Source organism: Salmo salar, chromosome 09 (genome assembly GCF_965601325.2).
Source record: "Salmo salar chromosome 09, fSalSal1, whole genome shotgun sequence".
Classification (NCBI taxonomy): domain Eukaryota; kingdom Metazoa; phylum Chordata; class Actinopteri; order Salmoniformes; family Salmonidae; genus Salmo; species Salmo salar.
In genome coordinates, this window is record NC_138299.1 from 132,705,378 (window position 1) to 132,724,949 (window position 19,572).

Genomic DNA, 19,572 nt, shown 5'->3' on the forward strand with positions numbered 1-19,572 from the left:
ATAAGGAACCATTAAGGGTTGTAATCATAACACCAAAAAGGATTCTGCTATATAGAACCTTTTATAGTGCTTTATAGGAAAGGGATCTTTATAGGAACATAAAGCTTCCATTTAGAACTGTATTAGCATGGTTCTTTATAGAACCTTCAAAAAAGGGTTCTATATAGCACAAAAAAAGGGATCCACTATGGTTACAACCCTTTTTGGTGCTGTATGATTCCACATGAAACAACGTTACATTATCCAACATGACATTTGTAAGGGGTGGGGGGGTTTAAATAAAGAATATAATGCAGAAAACATGGTAATTTGTACCCTTCCATTAATTTGGTTTGCATAATGATGTCACAGCATGTAAAGTGTTTGTTCAAGAGCCTGCCGAGGAAAGGGCCCTCTGCCTGGGATGTGTGTGTGTGTGTGTGTGTGTGTGTGTGTGTGTGTGTGTGTGTGTGTGTGTGTGTGTGTGTGTGTGTGTGTGTGTGTGTGTGTGTGTGTGTGTGTGTGTGTGTGTGTGTGTGTGTGTGTGTGTGTGTGTGTGTGTGTGTGTGTGTGTGTGTGTGTGTGTGTGTGTGTGTGTGTGTGTACTGCGTGTCTGTGTGTATACTGTATGTGGGAGGCAGCATCACCTCAAGCAGATAAAACTGTCTGAGAGTGTTAAATGTCTCTCTCATTTGCACCCACCGTTACTGTCTGCTCTACAGCGTTGGTGATTGTTTTCCTATGGTGAGAGGAAGGCCTCTGCTGAGTTGTGGGGGTGAAGCTGTGGGGTTGAGAAGATAATAGCTACTTTCACCTTCCTTAAGCTCACTGCTCCCTCCCCACCCTCCCTAACCTCCCCATTTCTTGACCCCCTATCCATTTCAAAACGTCCCTGACTCCTGAGGTCTAAAGCCAAGCAGCATCTGAGACAGAGACGAGTAGGTGGATTTCTCATAACAACCATTAAGGATGTTACTCATCTAAGCCCTGAGCTTAGAGAAGAACTTGAGAAATACTGCAAACTGGAAGAACCATTCTGACAAGGTTTTTGGAAGGATTTTACAATTGTCTATGTATATTTTCTTTACTGGTCTGTTGTGTGTATTGCCGTATTGTCTGTTTTTAATATGTACAGTTGAAGTCGGAAGTTTACATACACTTAGGTTGGAGTCATTAAAACTATTTTTTCAACCACTCTACAAATTTCTTGTTAACAAACTATAGTTTTGGCAAGTCGGTAAGGACATCTACTTTGTGCATGACACAAGTCATTTTTCCAACAATTGTTTACAGACAGATCATTTCACTTATAATTCACTGTATCACAATTCCAGTGGGTCAGAAGTTTACATACTAAGTTGACTGTGCCATTAAACAGCTTGGAAAATTCCCAAAAATGATGTCATGGCTTTAGAAGCTTCTGATAGGCTAATTGACATAATCTGACTCAATTGGAGGTGTACCTGTGGATGTATTTCAAGGCCTACCTTCAAACTCAGTGCCTCTTTGCTTGACATTATGGGAAAATCAAAATAAATCAGCCAAGACCTCAGAAAAAAATTGTAGACCTCCACAAGTCTGGTGCATCCTTGGGAGCAATTTTCAAACGCCTGCAGGTTCCACGTTCATCTCTACAAACAATAGTACGCAAGTATAAACACAATGGGACCACGCAGCCGTCATACCGCTCAGAAAGGAGACGCGTTCTGTCTCCTAGAGATGAACGTACTTTGGTGCGAAAAGTGCAAATCAATCCCAGAACAACAGCAAAGGACCTTGTGAAGATGCTGGAGGAAACAGGCACAAAAGTATCTATATTCACAGTAAAATGAGTCCTACATCGACATAACTTGAAAGGCCGCTCAGCAAGAAAGAAGCCACTGCTCCAAAACTGCCAAAAAGCCAGACTACGGTTTGCCACTGCACATTGGGACAAAGATTTTACTTTTTGGAGAAATGTCCTCTGGTCTGATGAAACAAAAATAGAACTGTTTGGCCATAATGACCATCGTTATGTTTGGAGGAAAAAGGGGGAGGCTTGCAAGCCCAAGAACACAATCCCAAACGTGCAGCACGGGGGTGGCAGCATCATGTTGTGGGGGTGCTTTGCTGCAGGAGGGACTGGTAGATGGCACAAAATAGATGGCTTCATGAGGAAGGAAAATTATGTGGATATATTGAAGCACCATCTCAAGGCATCAGAAGTTAAATCTTGGTCGCCAATGGGTCTTCCAAATGGATAATGACCCCAAGCATACTTCCAAAGTTGTGGCAAAATGGCTTAAGGACAACAAAGTCAAGGTATTGGAGTGGCCATCACAAAGTCCTGACCTCAATCCTGTAGAAAATTAGTGGGCAGAACTGAAAAAGTGTGTGCGAGCAAGGAGGCCTATAAACCTGACTCAGTTACAGGAGCTTTCTCAGGAGGAATGGACCAAAATTCACCCAACTTATTGTGGGGAGCTTGTGGAAGGCTACCCGAAACATTTGACCCAAGTTAAACAATTTAAAGGCAATGCTACAAAATACTAATTGAGTGTATGTAAACTTCTGATCCACTGGGAATGTGATGAGAGAAATTAAAGCTGAAATAAATCATTCTCTCTACTATTATTCTGACATTGTCACGCCCTGACCATAGGTTAGGTACCTTGGTTCTCTATGGTGTTGTAGGGCAGGGTGTGACTAGGGGGTGTTCTAGTCGATTAATTTCTATGTTTGGGATTGAGTATGGTTCCCAATTAGAGGCAGCTGATTATCCTTGTCTCTAATTGGGGATCATACTTAAGGTGTCTCTGTTCCCACCTGCTTTTGTGGGATATTGTTTGTGTATGTGCTTGTTGCACTACGTTACTTCACGTTTCGTTGCTTGTTTATTGTTTTTGTTGAGAAGTTTCACTTTTAATAAAGATGTGGAACTCAACACATGCTGCGCCTTGGTCCGTCCATTATCACGACCGTGACAGACATTTCACATTCTTAAATAAAGTGGTGATCCTAAATGACCTAAGACAGGGAATTTTTACTAGGATCAAATGTCAGGAATTGTGAAAAACTGAGTTTAAATGTATTTGGCTAAGGTATATGTAAACTTCCGACTTTAACTGTAAATGTTTGTATTGACTGTATAGCTGCTGTCTTGGTGACCAGGTTTCCATCATAAAGTAGATTCCTTATCTCAAAGGTCTTCCAAGTTAAATAAAGGATCACATTTTTTTAAATGTGTCTCTGACTAAACTCACCACTTGTTGTCACAGAACTTGTAGCGATGGTCGTCGGCGGGGACAATGTCTGTGAGGAGGATGTACTTAGTTTTCGGGTTCATGCCCGTCACTTTAACCTTGTAGCTGGGGAACATCCTCCTGTGAAGGAAAACAAGAGAAGGGTCTTACATTAAATTAGACATCCCCTAATGATGATTTCACCCACTAGACCTAATGCTCGCTCCCCAACTCACTCAAACACGAATTGGGTCAGCAGGTGTTTAGTTATTGGTGACAAAGTCACCTCATCCTGATCCAATTTGGAAAGACCTGCCATTAGCTTCTAAGCACCTTTAGTATCGTAAGACCCGTAAATACGGAGGTTAATTTAATGCCTTATGTCTTCGTGCTGTCCTCACACCTTGGAGCTTTGAGGGATGTTGAACGGGAATCAAGGTGATAAGGCGCTTTGGGCAATGATGTCACCCAAGCTTTTTGAGCACCTAAGTACCTTCCCTCACCTAGCTACCTTACACTGGAAAATATTTCCCTCTTCAGATGAGCTAATGAAAATCGGCTTTAGCCCCAAGGTGTCTCTCCATGGGGCTGAAGGCAAAGGGTAAACATGCATAAGAGGCTCTTCTCCGGCTTGCAGGAGGGTTTTAGCCAGCCCTGAGTGTAGCATCAGCACGGAAAGTGTTCTCCCCGCGGCAGATGAACGGATGATTAGCACTCAGAAAGCGGCTCAAGCCAGGCTTAGAGACTGATTGGGACGAGTAAGGAGCTAGAGAGGTCACAGGAGATCACAGAGTTGAGGGAGGTATGTAACCACAAACTGGTTGAATCAACGTTATTTGTCAACGTATTGTGATGTGGAATCTACGTGGAAAATACATTGGATTTGAAAAAAGTTATCAATGTAAAAGTATGTTTTGAGGGTGGAAATTCAACCACAGTATTGTCATTATTGTAACCAATGATCAACATAGACAAACCTTGTATCAAATATGTTGAATTTGTAAGTTTGAAACATTATATCCACTATCAGAAAGAAGACTATAAGCTGGGTAGTACCTCCTACTGGAGAGTTAATGTATCTACTGCTATTCATTTGGTCTCCCATCCAGGGTTTTAACCAAGCCCAGCCCTGTTTAGCTTTGATATGTGTCACTGGCTACTACCAATGTGCTATCATGAGAATGAATACTGAGAGATCTCTAAATAACTAAATATATTCACTGTTGCTACCAAAGTCATTCCAAGGGATAGCTTTAACAGAGCAAATTAAATGTAACCATACTTTATAAGTCATACTGTATATCATCAATTACACTATTTAGGCCTATATAGCATTTGCAAAGTCATCAACAGCTTTTGTTTAAATTCAACCCAGGGTTCAACTAAAATTATAAACTGGGTGGTTCGAGCCCTGAATGCTGATTGGCTGAAAGGTGTGGTATAACAGACCGTATACCATGGGTATGACAAAACATTTATTTTTACTGTTCTAATTACGTTGGTAACCAGTTTATTATAGCAATGAGGCATCTCTGGAGTTGTTGGTATATGGCCAATATACCACGGCTAAGGGCTGTGTCCAGGCACTCTGCATGGGCCTTATTGCTTAAATATCTAATACATATAGGCCTAGAGTTTCAAGCTTTAGTTGATTTCAAATGTAATCTTCAATTGAATCATTAATATGTTAGATTCACGTCTCCATCTCAACCAAAAATAAAAGTTAAAGAATTGGACTAAATCAAATCGTATTTTTTTTTAAAGTGCATGTAAAGTTTGATTAGACTAGATTTAGTCCTATTTTATAACTTTTATTTTTGGTTGAGATGAAGACGTGAATCCAACATATTAATGATTAGAAGTGACTCCAACATATCAATTATTCATTTGTAGACAAACTGGATATTGAATTGTCTTTGGTTGTCAACGCAACCAAATATCAACATTTAAAGGAGACGTATCTTCTGCTTGGATAGGTCCATCTGTACCGCTGACTTAGTCTGGCTTTAATTCCAGTTTCTCTACAAATTAATCATTGATATGTTGGATTCACATGTCCACCTCAACCAAAAATCTAACTTAAAGAATACGACAAAAGGCAGGAAGGCCCTAAAAATTGTCAGACTCCAGCCACCCTAGTCATAGACTGTTCTCTCTGCTACCGCATGGCAAGCAGTACCGGAGCACCAAGTCTAGGTCCAAAATGCTTCTACCCCCAAGCCATTAGACTCCTGACCAGCTAATCAAATGGCTACCCGGACTATTTGCACCCCCCCCCCCCCCAACCCCATTTTTAGAATGCTGCTACTCTCTGTTTATTATCTATGCATAGTCACTTTACTTCTACCTACATGTACATATTACCTCAATTACCTCGACTAACCTGTACCCCCGCACATTGACTCTGTAGCAGTACCCCCTGTATATAGCCTCACTACTGTTATTTTATTGGTGATCTTTAATTATTTGTTATTTTTCTATTTTCTTCTTTTTGAACTTTGTTAACACTTTAAACTGCATTGTTGGATAAGGGCTTGTAAGTAAGCAATTCACAGTAAGGTCTACACCTGTTGTAATCGGCGCATGTGACAAATACAATTAGATTTGATTTGAAATCAAGTCAAAAATTAAATGCACTTTACATAAAGTTTGATTTAATTTAGTCCTATTCTTTCAATTTGATTCTTGGTTGAGATGGAGATGTGAATCCAACAAATCAATTAATTTGTAGACAAACTGGAATTAAAACCAGACTAAGTCAGTGGCACAAAATATACATTTCCTTAAAATGCTGATATTTGGTTGCATTGACAACCAAACACAATTCAATATGGGGCCGATTCCAACTTGAGTTAAGCGCGTGTAAATGGAAGATAATTCCCTTTTTATGCCCTTTTCTCTCTATGCGTATACTGACATTGAACTTAAGCATGAGAATAGCATGCTATTCCCCCAATATTATTTGGGTGGGGATCGAATAAATGAAGGTGTGGCAAAGGTGTGTCTGATAAGACATATTCTGACCTTGACTTAATTCCCTCATAATTCCACCACATTTACGTGCAAAGAAACCATAAATAATGTCTAGCCAACATATCGGTTCCAAGTGGAAAAAACATCATTTTTTTCCGATACAAATAACACCATTCTCCATGCACTGGAATTTACAACTTGATGAGAGCAATTGATAAGAACTAGGTAAATTAGTAATCCGTTTGAATCAGAGAATTGTAAATATAAATGATATATTTTACCTTATAATCGCTGGAAACAAATGTGAAACCAGTCATATGGCAGCAAACTGAAAGATATCAACATACCAACTTTCCCACACTAAAGATTATGAAATGTAGAATTTAAATTGTAAGACATTTTAACTTGCAGGGATGGGCACTCTCAAATGTCTTAATTATAGGCTACCCAACATTCTCTGTTTCCTATTTCTATCAGGTTAAATATTACCCACTTACTGGGTAATTTACTGTTACTTCCCTTTATCATTCCATTTAATTACATTGTTTTGTTTACAGCCGTGTGGTTGTTGCTGAGGATCATTGGTAACAGTTGATAATATATATATATATATGTATATATTCTTTTTTAAAGACATGTAGGCTAATTAAATTGTTATGGAGTAAAACGCAGACCAAGCCGTAACAGTTTGAACCTGATGCATGGTGCAATACTTGGCTGTGTCATCACACAATTCCATGGTTAGTGCAGACAATAGATGAGGGTATGGCCTACAATTCTACACTATTCTCCCTATTATAATTCTATGTACACTAATCTTCCAACATTACCATGGGTTGAAGAACTGAATGTGAACATTTTCAGAATTAATCTAACCACTGTCTTTTTTCTTTCGTGCATAAATGCTCTCCTATCCTGTTTTTATGATTCCTAAATACTTCCTAACCCTAAATAATCTATAAGATCAGAGTATTCTTTTATTTACCAATTGGTGCCGAAACGTAGAAGAACATGCATATATTTAGATGACTTTCTTTCATGATCTCTAATATTCTGAACCCGTTCTCTGGATATATTCTAGTGAGTCTGTGAATAAAATTAAAACTAAAAGGTACACTGTATTTAAAAAGATGACTTAAGGTAAATGTACTGAAAACCCTATTGAATGAAAACTCCACAAGAAAATCTGTTGGCCAGCAAGTGGGAGGGTTTTCAGCGGTTTAATTCCATTTATTCAGCGCACACAAGTGAACCACGCCTGCAAATCCTGTTACACACCTACACAAGGTAAGTCTGAATACTAACTACTGAGCAGTGTGTAGGAAAGGTGTTCCTAAATCGGAATCGGGCCCTTTCACTTTTGTAATACAGTAAATAGCCTATTAACTTGTCAATAAATTAACAAATGATATGTTGGATTCACGTCTCCAACTCAATCAAAAATAAAAGTTAAAGAATAAGATTAAGCCAGTGGCTCAGATGAAACTATCCACTATCCAAGCATTAGATATCCATAAAATGTTGATATTTGGTGGTGTTGTCCACCAAACACAATTCAATATTACTTTTGTAATTCAGTAATACAGACTAAAGTTAAAGCTATCTTACAAACTAATGTAACAGTTTTCATTCAACCTTAAAACAAGTAACATATCCATGGCCACATTTTGAGGTTAGTCTACAGTAACTATAAATGTCGTCTTGTGTTCTTACGGGTGGCGCAGTGGTCTAAAACAGTGCAGGAGGTGTCACTACAGTACCTGGTTCAAATCCTGGCTGTGATTGGGAGTCCCATAGGGTGGTGTTGGCCAGGGTAGGCTGTCATTGTAAATAAGAATTTGTTCTTAACTGGCTTGCCTAGTAAAATGTATCATAGAAAGATAGCAGGTCTGTGGAGCCTGACACAGTTTCTATATTAATCTGTGCAGAATCTCCATCAGTATTGATGTACTTCTTATGTAATCTCAACTGCAATCCAGGTAATTTGGTTGTGCTATTAGATTAAATATAGTGATAATACATTAAGTTGTATAAATACAAAATATCTGACATTGTATTCCTATTTGAACTTTCTGTGCTTTTAAATGGTTGAAAGCGCAGTGATAATACATTTAGATAACAGCGACGGAAAATATGACATTATTTTTCCATTGGAATTTGGTTGTGCTTTTAGATGGTTGAAAGCATAGTGATAACACATTGGGAATTCAACAAACGTATGGCTGTCTTTTTGAGTGGGTGAATAAAGGTTGAAATTTAATTGATCCAACATTTCAACCAAATACTACCCACATTTCCACGTTGAAATGGCGTGGTGTGCCCAGTGGCATGTTCCTACATTTCACCTGATGGTTTTTGAGAGTGCATCGGCAGCACCACCATAAAAAGAGCTCTCTGCTCTCATCCGTCTCAGAGAGAGAGACTCGGGAATGATAGACAGAATATGCTAATATAGCAGACAAGGCCATAAAACACATGAATAGCCCTACCTTCCATGACCTCTTCCCTGTGAAACGGCTCTCTTTTTCATCCCATCTGCAAAGCAAAAAGTTGCAAAGGGATCTGCAGCACCCCTTATAAACCCCTAAGTGCTTTTTAATGGCGGTTCGGATCGGACAGCACTTTGTACATCTGACTTGTCATCGTACCGCATCACCCCCTGAGAGTAGGGTCGGTCAAAGGGTCTGTACTCCAGTACAGTTGATCTGCTGCTTCCCCTTCTCCTGACAACCGGTTAAAATAGTGGGAGTGTGAGACACACTTGTGAAAGGCTGACAGTGACATGCTCTCTGAATAGATGAGTGTAAGAGCGGGCAGATAGCTGGCCCCCTAAGCAGGCCAAGGCTCTGGGTACATCAAAGGTAGTGCACTATGTAGGGAATAGGGTGCCATTTGGGACTCAGCCTCTATCTGTTGCTAACGTACAAGGCTTCAAAGGACCCATCCCAGATCTTTCTGGCCTGACAGGAGCCCTAGCTAAAGTTTTGTTCATGGATCACATTACTGTAAATACTCAACCTGCCCCGTATGGTAGAGGGGATTGAAGGCAGGTAATCTCTCTCCGTCTCTCTCAGGCTCCAAATCCAATCAGTGAGGAGATCAGTCCTGGTGTCAGGCTCACAGAAAGACATTTTAATCTGAGGGGAACATCCAAAACAGACCTGCAGCTCATCCCAGCCCCACTCACACCATCCAACCAGGCCCATATTGAGGCCTGTGTCAATAGATCAGGAGGTCTCTACAAGGATATAAGGCTATTTCTATGTAACCCAGCCTGCCATTATTGCTACTGGCTTTTCAGCACATCCATGATTCCATTTTCCCACAAAGACATGACTCGATTGAAATAGTGGTGAACAGTAACCCCTCAGTTACTGTGGAAACATTGTTCGATCGGGCCCTAGAATTACCATCTCCCTAGCTGAGTCCATTACCAAAAGACTCAGCTCCATGAAGGGGTAACACAGCACAGCTCTGCGAGGGGCCCACACTGGATCACATAGCATGTCTAATGGCTAATCGGGGACCTCAATTGCTCAGCCACCTCAGCCCTGCCTGATGACAGATGCTGTGGTTTCCATGGCAAAGCTGCCAAACAGCCATATCCAAGTTGTACTGTCCATCCCCTTGAAGGACTTGCAGAACTTTACTCGGAAACATGCCTTTGTGTCATCCAAAACAGAATATGACAATGCATGAACAATAGAATAGGGATTCATTTGTTAGAGCGAGTGCCTGTCAAAACTCAGGAGCAGTCAGGACCAGCTGATTGCCACATGTTCCCAAGGCATGCGTTTTCTGTTCACGTGCGTGTCTGAGAGACTGTTTGTATGTGTAGAGGACTGGAGAGAATGAGAAATGGAGATGGAGAATGTGTATGATATCAGTGTCAGTGTGTGGGTGTGTGTTTGTGTGGCGTGAGCCAGCTGTTTTCCTAGCAGCTCAGCACTATGAGCCTCCCTGCCTCCGAGGCCCTCAAGTCCAGGGATCTATCCAGGCTCTGTCCCAAATGGTACACTATTTAATTTATAATGTACTACTTTTGACCAAGGCCCATAGGGCTCTGGTCAAAAGTAGTGCACTACATGGGGAATAGGGTACCATTTGGGACTCCCATCCAGTCTCTGGGAACCTCCAGCACTGAGGGAGATCAAAAGGAGCGGCAGGGGGATGATGGAGCGTTCCAGGCCCCGCTAGACGCTGCTGAAAGCGGGCGCCGGGGTCCTCTAATCACCCCTCCACCACCTCTCCCACTGACGGACTGTGTACAGAGAGAAAGAGAGGCGAGAAGGAGCACCGTGTGTACAGATAGGGAGAGAGGGGAGAGTTGGAGCACTGCCTGCGTATGTTAAAGAGCAAGGATTAAGACTGAGACTGTGGCACTCACAATAACAAACTACATCTACGTTCCTCAGTCAGGAGTTCACTGAATGCACTGTATGAGACTGAAGGGCCAAGCTACACTGTAAGAGGTTGAAGGGCCAAGCTACACTGTAAGAGGTTGAAGGGCCAAGCTACACTGTATGAGGCTGAAGGGCCAAGCTACACTGTATGAGGCTGAAGGGCCAAGCTACACTGTATGAGGCTGAAGGGCCAAGCTACACTGTATGAGGCTGAAGGGCCAAGCTACACTGTAAGAGGCTGAAGGGCCAAGCTACACTGTAAGAGGCTGAAGGGCCAAGCTACACTGTATGAGGCTGAAGGGCCAAGCTGCACTGTATGAGGCTGAAGGGCCAAGCTACACTGTATGAGGCTGAAGGGCCAAGCTACACTGTAAGAGGCTGAAGGGCCAAGCTACACTGTAAGAGGCTGAAGGGCCAAGCTACACTGTATGAGGCTGAAGGGCCAAGCTACACTGTAAGAGGTTGAAGGGCCAAGCTACACTGTATGAGGCTGAAGGGCCAAGCTACACTGTAAGAGGCTGACGGGCCAAGCTGCACTGTATGAGGCTGAAGGGCCAAGCTACACTGTAAGAGGGCCAAGCTACACTGTAAGAGGCTGAAGGGCCAAACTACACTGTAAGAGGGCCAAGCTACACTGTAAGAAGCTGAAGGGCCAAGCTGCACTGTAAGAGGCTGAAGGGCCAAGCTGCACTGTAAGAGGCTGAAGGGCTGAACTGGCAGTATGTTTCCCAAGCCATGGTCTAGTCTAAAGACACAGCCATAACTTCTTCCTAGCCCTGCCACTCTGCCCCTTCCAAGGAGTGCTGACCGGACACTGCCCACCCTCTATAGGGTGTTGACCTCTCACTGTCGTCCCTTCCAAGGGAAAATGTTCCTGAGAACCTTCATTCATTCATTTATTAATTTGTTCATTCATTCATCCTTCATGTACTGAGACTGATTAAAACCTGCTAGCTCATCAGATCCTTTAGCATCTAGCGGCACCTAGCACTACTGCTTGATGCTCCTTCCAGATTGCCCTATGAAAAAGTCTCTGTTGGGATAAATTGGCATTGAATTGTTTTGGCAGTCTCAGCTGCAACTTGAACAACAATATGTCTGTTAGAGAGCAAAATGTAGAGCAAAATTCTAGCTGGAGCTGGTGTAGCAGTGAAGCAGCCTTGCTATATTTACTCATCATTTTTGCATAGAGATTCAGATTACGATTTTGGCACCTATAGTTTATCTATAGCATTCTCAACAAAACCAACTCTCGCCCACTGTGTTGTGGCCTACAACTGGTTAAATTTACAATAAATGTTTATGTTCAATAACATGTTATACATCAGTTCAGACAGAGTTCATTCTTAGAATTATTGAATTACGTACTGTAGCTGCCCCTGCTCCATTACCGAGCAACATAAACCTGGTGTGCGTCCCATATGGCACCCTATTCATGCTCACCATGGGCTCGAGTCAGAAGTAGTGCACTATAAAGGGAACAGGGTGCCATTTGGGACGCCGCCCTGCTTTTCTCTGGCTTCTCAGGCTGACTGACTGGATAAGCCTAGTCAGTCAGTCAGGTTTTCCAGCTGAGTGCAGCTGGCGGAGCTGCGTAGCTAAGCGTCACTCTGAGGCCGGGCCCTTCAAAGGTTTTAAGGAATTCTCAGCACACTTTATCAGCTGGACAAGGGAAAGCCCATCTTTCACAGTGATGCGGCATTAAAGAAAAATTGTGGTGACCTTTTACATTTTGGACTGGGGAAAAAAGCCCCTGTGAGGAATGAGGGGTGGGCGGAGGTTGGTTAGAAAGCATCTTGTCATCTTCTGGTTAAAGTCCAGGTTAAGGGCCAGACTGTCTAATCCACGGGGCGGCATTCAATCTAACACACAGAGCAGGGCTGTGGGTTTGTGTTTTCAATTAGATATTCACTGGGGCAGACATGACGACTCTACCACTACCTGAGACCCAGGGTGCCATATCTGTAGCATGGTGTAATTGGTTGACTTAGCTCCAACAGATGGTCATAGCTGCTCAAAATGGAGGTGCTGTAATGACTACATTTTAACACTATTGAAAGCAGCTACGCAATTAGCAAAAGTAACCCATATTTTTGGAGAGTCTCAGATCAGTCTAGTACAGTTTAGCATAGTGTAGTATAGTATATAATGTGTAGTGCTAGTCTACTAATATGGTATAGCCCTTGTATTGCTGTGATATATGAACTGTAGGTACTCACCTGCCTGCTTTCGTTATGATCATCTCTGTTCCCGCCTCATGGAACTTCTTCCACAGCTCCCTCTCATGAAGAACAACCTTGATGTTCTCAATATTCTAAATAGAGAAAGGTAGAGACGGCCATGAGGGTTGGCAACCTGTTGTGGGCTTATAGACAACTCAGATTATACCATCTGCGTTTTTTAAGTTAAACCAGTTCATTCTCAATAAATCATTCCCAATTGATAGGGTATCCACCGACTAGAAATAAAAACACCCACGATTTAATACGGCCAATCATTTTGTCAAGTCAAGTCAACATTTATTGAAATCGAGAGCAAAGACACATACCCATTTGGCCATTTCCAAGAATAAGAAACTTCTGAACATACAATACCATTGCAGTTGTGGTTCTGGCTCTGTGTTGAGAGCCTACAATACCCATGATTACCTGGTCTGGCTCATTGCCCTGGGGGGTGCTGGGAGTTGTAGGCAGGCCCAAGTGTGAGGAGTCAGGGCTGAGGTCTGGAGGCCCTCCAGGCTGGACCCCAGTCACACTGTCATCCGTCACAGCTGAGGCCTTCTCCTGGAGCATCTCTATGAGATGAACAATGGCTTCAGTTCAATACACAGACTTACAATACACAGACTTACAATACATGGACCATAGAATTACATATAGAAGTTATATAGAACTTAAATAGTAATGTAATAGAATATCTGTGACACAGATTTACTATAATACTAAAATAAAACAAAGCATCTCTACAGATAATAACAGACTTACAATACACAGACAGACTCTAAACCAATACTACACGGTCTCTTAAAATACTTCAATATATCACATTCCCATAAAATGGACTGGACAAAATATGTTCCAACGAAATACACTGTGCACGAACAAAATGTAACATCCCTTCAAGCTACAAAGTTGACCCCCCCCCCCCAAAAAAAAAGTAGTCTAATATTTCATCATGACTAAATATTTAGCTATTATTTACTTTTTCAACTACTAATTGACATTAAGTACATTTATATAATTTACTTGTATAGCAATTGCTATTCATTTTGTATTTCTACAATAATAATCCCTATTAATACTGTAAGGAAATTGAACACATTTTACTGGAAAGCTTCTAATTAATTCAATATTTCTAATGAACATTTGTAGAATGACCAATGGGAGGAAAAAACTAAACTTATGAACTAAAGTGGACACAGTAAAAATATACTGATCAGATCATTAATTGTCGTCATCCCACACCTTGAATGACGTTCTTCATTGGAATTCATGTCTGTGTAAAAGACAAGTCTACTTTAATGTGTCTCTGTTATTTACAGAAAATGTTTTTTTTTAAATTATGAATTACTATTTATATTGAAAGATGCATTTCTAAACATTTCTGGTAGATACAATGATTTAGTATCAAACCTTACAGGGAAACCTCAAGGACACAGAAGTCAATGCCTCATTCTTGCACTGCATTCATTTTTCCATTCTTGGAAACCAGGTCACTGTTTTGTCCCCAAGCTACTAACTATTGTTAATAGAAATATCTTTTGAATTGTGTAGGCAAAGTCATTTCAAGGTGGATCACTGCAGCAAGGGCCATGTGCCATTGGGGGAATTTGGTCACAATGACCCAAATATGATGATGGGCCCTCATTCATACCAAATAGAGCTGATCTAGGTTGGCAGTGAGGTTCCATGTGTGTTTACAGGAGGACCTGCGTCTGAATCGTTTACTGCATACTGTACCCTCAGCTCTGCTCTCCACTCATGTGAAAAGATGGAATAGTAGTGAGCAAACTTGGTTGTTCCACACATAGAATTCAAATTACTGGACCCATTCAAGTGAAGTTATTCCCACATACAACTACACTGTTGTGATTGTTAGGTCATCATAAATACACAACTATTAGGTAATCATAAATATTCAAGCAACATTCTGGCCATAGAATTAGAATTCCTAGAATGACAATCCCATTCAACTCTGCGCTCTGTGATGGGTGGACCAGCAGCCATATTGAATACTTCTATTTCTGTTATTTTGGTACCATCGCCATTTTGATTCTCTGATGTTAAGTTTGATAAATAAAATGACAAAATTCCTAATATATATTTTCATATTAACTTGTAAATCATAAGAAACTCTAGACATAAGCTAATTACTCAATCTGCATACTTGGAGACCACAATACTAAGCACACAGGGTCAAGATGAATTGTTCGTCAGAAGAGTTGGATTAAATATTTACTCTTATAGCATTACGGCGGGATGGTTTTATGTAACAGCTCCTAAACACTGTTCATTCCAATAGTCCAGGTCACCAGCTAAGCTTCGCTTTCTCACGGCTCTAAGCCCATCTCAAAGACAAACATCTTTCATGAGAGACACAGACACACAGACAGCCTGGTATAGCCTCGTCTGCTCCATACAGTTCAGTTTCACAATGCCCTCTCCTCTCCCATAGCAACCATTCCCCCAGCCATTTTACCTACCATACAGACTCAAACTGTAGCTCTACGTCCCAAATGGCACCTGATTCCCTATATAATGCACTACTAGTCCTATGGGCCCTTTTCAAAAGTACTGCACTATATGGGGAATAGGGTGCCATTTTGGAAGTACATATAAAGGTCTACAGTGTACATTTCGGAGAGTTTTACACTCACCCCGGCCCCCCCTTAATCTCAGGCATGTAAACAATTAGAGTGCTCTCTCTTAGGATGAAAGAGAAGGGGCTACAACTGTAAACCAACGCAGACATTTGCTAAAGCGAATAAAGATAAGGTGCGCTGCAAATCAGCCGTGGTACTTTTTTACCCTCCTGAACAGGGCCCTTTCACTTACCCTGTTTAACTAAACACACTGAGCTAGCCCTCTGTTTATATCTGTGTCACTCCCAGACATATAATCCACTAAACTATTCATGGCAGATTGTCCTGTGTGTGTGTGTGTGTGTGTGTGTGTGTGTGTGTGTGTGTGTGTGTGTGTGTGTGTGTGTGTGTGTGTGTGTGTGTGTGTGTGTGTGTGTGTGTGTGTGTGTGTGTGTGTGTGTGTGTGTGTGTGTGTGTGTGTGTGTGTGTGTGTGTGTGTACCCTGGGTGCAGTAGGGAGGCTATTCTCAGTGGTAAGTCTGATATGCTGGGGGCTGGCCAAACTCAATTAGCAACTGTTGCTTTTAGGCAACTCCTGAGTTTTTTATGAGGAGCAATACCATGACAGTAAATGGAGGGGAGAGCATGCAATGAACTGTATCTATATCTCAGTACATTTTGTGTCGTATTTGTCTGTCTGTGTGTGTGTGTGTGTGTGTGTGTGTGTGTGTGTGTGTGTGTGTGTGTGTGTGTGTGTGTGTGTGTGTGTGTGTGTGTGTGTGTGTGTGTGTGTGTGTGTGTGTGTGTGTGTGTGTGTGTGTGTGTGTGTGTGTGTGTGTCTTTGCCTGTATCTGTCTGTGTGTCTGTGTTTTGCCTCCCAGTCTGAAATATAGATATGATGCATGTTATTGAGACAGCTGCCATAAATTCAAACCTGACCTGCCATTTTGTGCAAAAACCAGTCTCATGCATCTGGTGTTGTGTTGCAGAGAGATGGGGGTTGTCTGACTGTGCATCAGCACATTGCATCTTTGTTGTTGTATGTCTCTGGCAGGTACAACTCAGCTACGTCAGTAGAATCACATCACGGAGCTTTGGGCTTGTTAGCCCACCATTAGCGCAAATAATTCTGGATGTGAAACTGACCTATCACAACAAAAATGTAATGGTACCAAAGTAGTAAGTGAGTATGGTGCTGTAAAATCTCTCACCTGGAAAACAGCTCTCTAATGTTGGATTCCCTCCGCAAAATTAGGGCTGTTTAAATCAGTTGTTTAGTTGATTTATTGGCTACAAATGTAAGTATCCCACCTAACAGAACATCTCAGGATGTAATGTTTAGAACAAATAAAAAATAAAATATGAATTATTGTCCACATTTTAGCGACATCCCACATCATTGTTCGGGTGCTTTGTATTTTGGTATTTCTTATATTAATGTAAATGAAAAGGACATTACTTAGACTCCCATATGTAGATAACATTATTTGTTTGGAATTTGTGATCATATAAATCTAAAAGCATATTCTAAAATCATTATCTGGCAGTCGGTCTGTATAAAAAATATATGAATAAGATTGATAGTATTTGCATTACTATTATCATTATTAATGGTTAATGATACTAATAATAATATTTGTAACATTATTTAAGGATAATAACTCTAATAAGTAGACTGTCTTTTTAATCTTAAACAGAACAGATAGAATTGTTGTTTGTTTAACGTTCTATACTAAAGCTTGAATCCATAGTTGCTACATCAATTTTGGACTTAATGCACCCATTAATTCTTGACTAATATAACTTACAAATGCCTCATGAGCTTAGTTCAACTGTCTTACCCCATCAGAACCTAAAATAAAAACTTTTTTTACTCCAATGTTTCTAAACAATGTGAATGTAAACAAACACTGTATAGCCTCAAAACATGGTTAAAACTATCATTTTAATATAATGGATGGTCAGTCCTTGCATCCATAGTTCTCATAACTTTAATGTCAATAAGCTCTGAATACCTTCACAGGGCCCTGAAACATGTAACAGACTGGTCTTCTGGTGTTTAATATGACATTTAATGTCATTTCTACACAGCATCTAGGATACTCTCCATAAAGAAAAGTACAATCTCAGACAAGGGCTCCTGGCATTTTTTTTAAATTATGTAAATATCTGTTCTTAACTTGTTGTGATTTTCGTCATATTTACAGTAACTTAAAAATCATATTGTGAAAATAATAATAATTTAGCCTATAACTTCTTTGAGTATAGGTGAAATGAATAGAAATTGTGACTTTCATATTTGACTATAGGCTACATGTTCATATCAGTTATAATTTCATTTTTTATGGACCGTGTGACCATATACTCTTATTAATCTCCATAATATTATACCGCAACATACAACAACGGTTTACTGCTTTAGCTTTTATTGTTGAAATAGGCTACAGACACCGCGTTATCACGTTCACCATCACTATCAATGCCAGTCAAATAACGCGTGAAAAAAAGAAAGTAGAAAGTATATCCTAACACTAATCGCATTAAAGAAGCTGAGCCTATCCAACTACGCCGTTTTCAGATTGACTCCACTATGCCTGAGCTTGTTTACAAAGCATGTAGACCGGCAGATTACACTGAAGATAGGCAATAACGTTATTATATTACCTCATGAAATATTAAAAGCTTGAATCCATTTATTTTCCAAATGGTAATTTTCTGTCTTCACGAAAGAAATAGCAGAAAGTTACGTTCCATTGAGTTAGGGCAAGTCGTCCAACATCTCATTTTAATAGACTTGCTTATCTTTCTCCGGTATAACGGTTCTCGAGTAAACTCCCGGTCACGCGTGAGCGCCCGTGTTAACCCTGCCTTGGTGTGATTCAACAGCTCGTGAACTGAACTGTAGCCTACTCTGCGCGTTAGCAGTGCGGTTTGAGCTTTAGAGAGAACGAACTTGGTGCGCGATTTTTTCTTGGAAACACAAAAAAGAATTTGCTCAACCCCTTGAATTGTTAAAACACCGGGACGAGTGAATTATTTGGCTCGTTCCACCCCTCTCCCTCCCTCTCACCGTTGCAGACCTGACGTCTCTCCCCTTCCAACGAGAATACTTTACAGCGCGATGCACTGCTCCTCTGGAGACAGAATCTCTCCACCAACGTCTATTGGACTAATAGTGGTGGTGTATGACATGAATACAACCTCATCTCCCTCGCCATCCCACTGTCTATTGGTTACATCATTAAAAATACTAACCCCATGCTATGTGTTGCCTATAAATAGATATAGCTGCAGAGTTTGATAGGGCCTATAGGCTATTAATATGCATAATATAGTACACCTATAGGCTTCATTAATAAACTATTCTGAGAATAATAAATAATTTACCCGATAGACCTTTGCTACTAGATATTATTTGTTCAACCAACTCAGAAGAGCACAACTTGATCATTGATGCATCTGCTCTGGGTCTTTGTCAATCAGGTGTCACTGTGAGGATCTGGGTTACCTGTGAGGTGAACCATGTCCAAATCGGGATTGTTGGGGTCGAACTGAGGCTCCTCTGTTCCAGGGCCACAATGAAGACGAGTGGACTAGCCTATAGCCTACCCATCGTCTGGTTCAGTTAGGCTATAGATTTTATTTCTTTATCGTTATTTCGCAGGCCATGTTTTTCTTTCAAAACAGCAACTGACCTCTGAGGACAGCAGTGAAGACGAGTGGACTAGCCTATAGCCTACCCTTCGTCTGGTTCAGTTATAGATGGTATTTCTGGACCGTTATTTCGCACACCATGTTTCCATTCAAAACAGCAATAGCCGTCAAAGAATGACACTAAAACGCTCATACATTTTCAGGTGAAATATGGTTGTGGTTTTGGAGTAAATGGGTCGAAGCACGAGGCTGAAAGACCAATAAATCAACAATAGAAGTGGCGGGTTGGTCGGGGAGAGTTTGACTTATATCAACTGGTGACATGACCAAATGAACGAGAACAGCCTAAATGTCCTTCCCGCGACCGTTTGTCATTTCCCCCAATGTTTTCAACCCTTTCAATATTTTTTTGTCAAAATATGACTGGTGAGGAGGCATCGAATGATCAAACGACAGTGGTCCTTGTTTGAGTCTGTTGAATGTTTGGACATGGGTGATGTATTGTATCGGTTAATGTCAGGTTTTAGAGACCTATTGATGAT

At 40.9% G+C, this 19,572-nt stretch overlaps 1 protein-coding gene across 1 annotated transcript in view; it reads right to left on the minus strand.

The window, feature by feature from the left end:
• LOC106612866 (T-box transcription factor TBX4) overlaps positions 1 to 18,476 on the minus strand; it is a 34,191-nt gene extending 15,715 nt beyond the window's left edge. The window contains exons 1-4 of the mRNA XM_014214455.3: positions 18,041 to 18,476; positions 13,225 to 13,370; positions 12,796 to 12,890; positions 3,222 to 3,341 (exon numbers count right to left, since the gene is read on the minus strand). Coding sequence (XP_014069930.1) covers positions 3,222 to 3,341; positions 12,796 to 12,890; positions 13,225 to 13,368 — 359 coding nt within the window. The 5' untranslated portion in view covers positions 13,369 to 13,370; positions 18,041 to 18,476. The remainder of the gene's footprint in view (positions 1 to 3,221; positions 3,342 to 12,795; positions 12,891 to 13,224; positions 13,371 to 18,040) is intronic.
• Between the last annotated feature and the right edge of the window lie 1,096 nt (positions 18,477 to 19,572).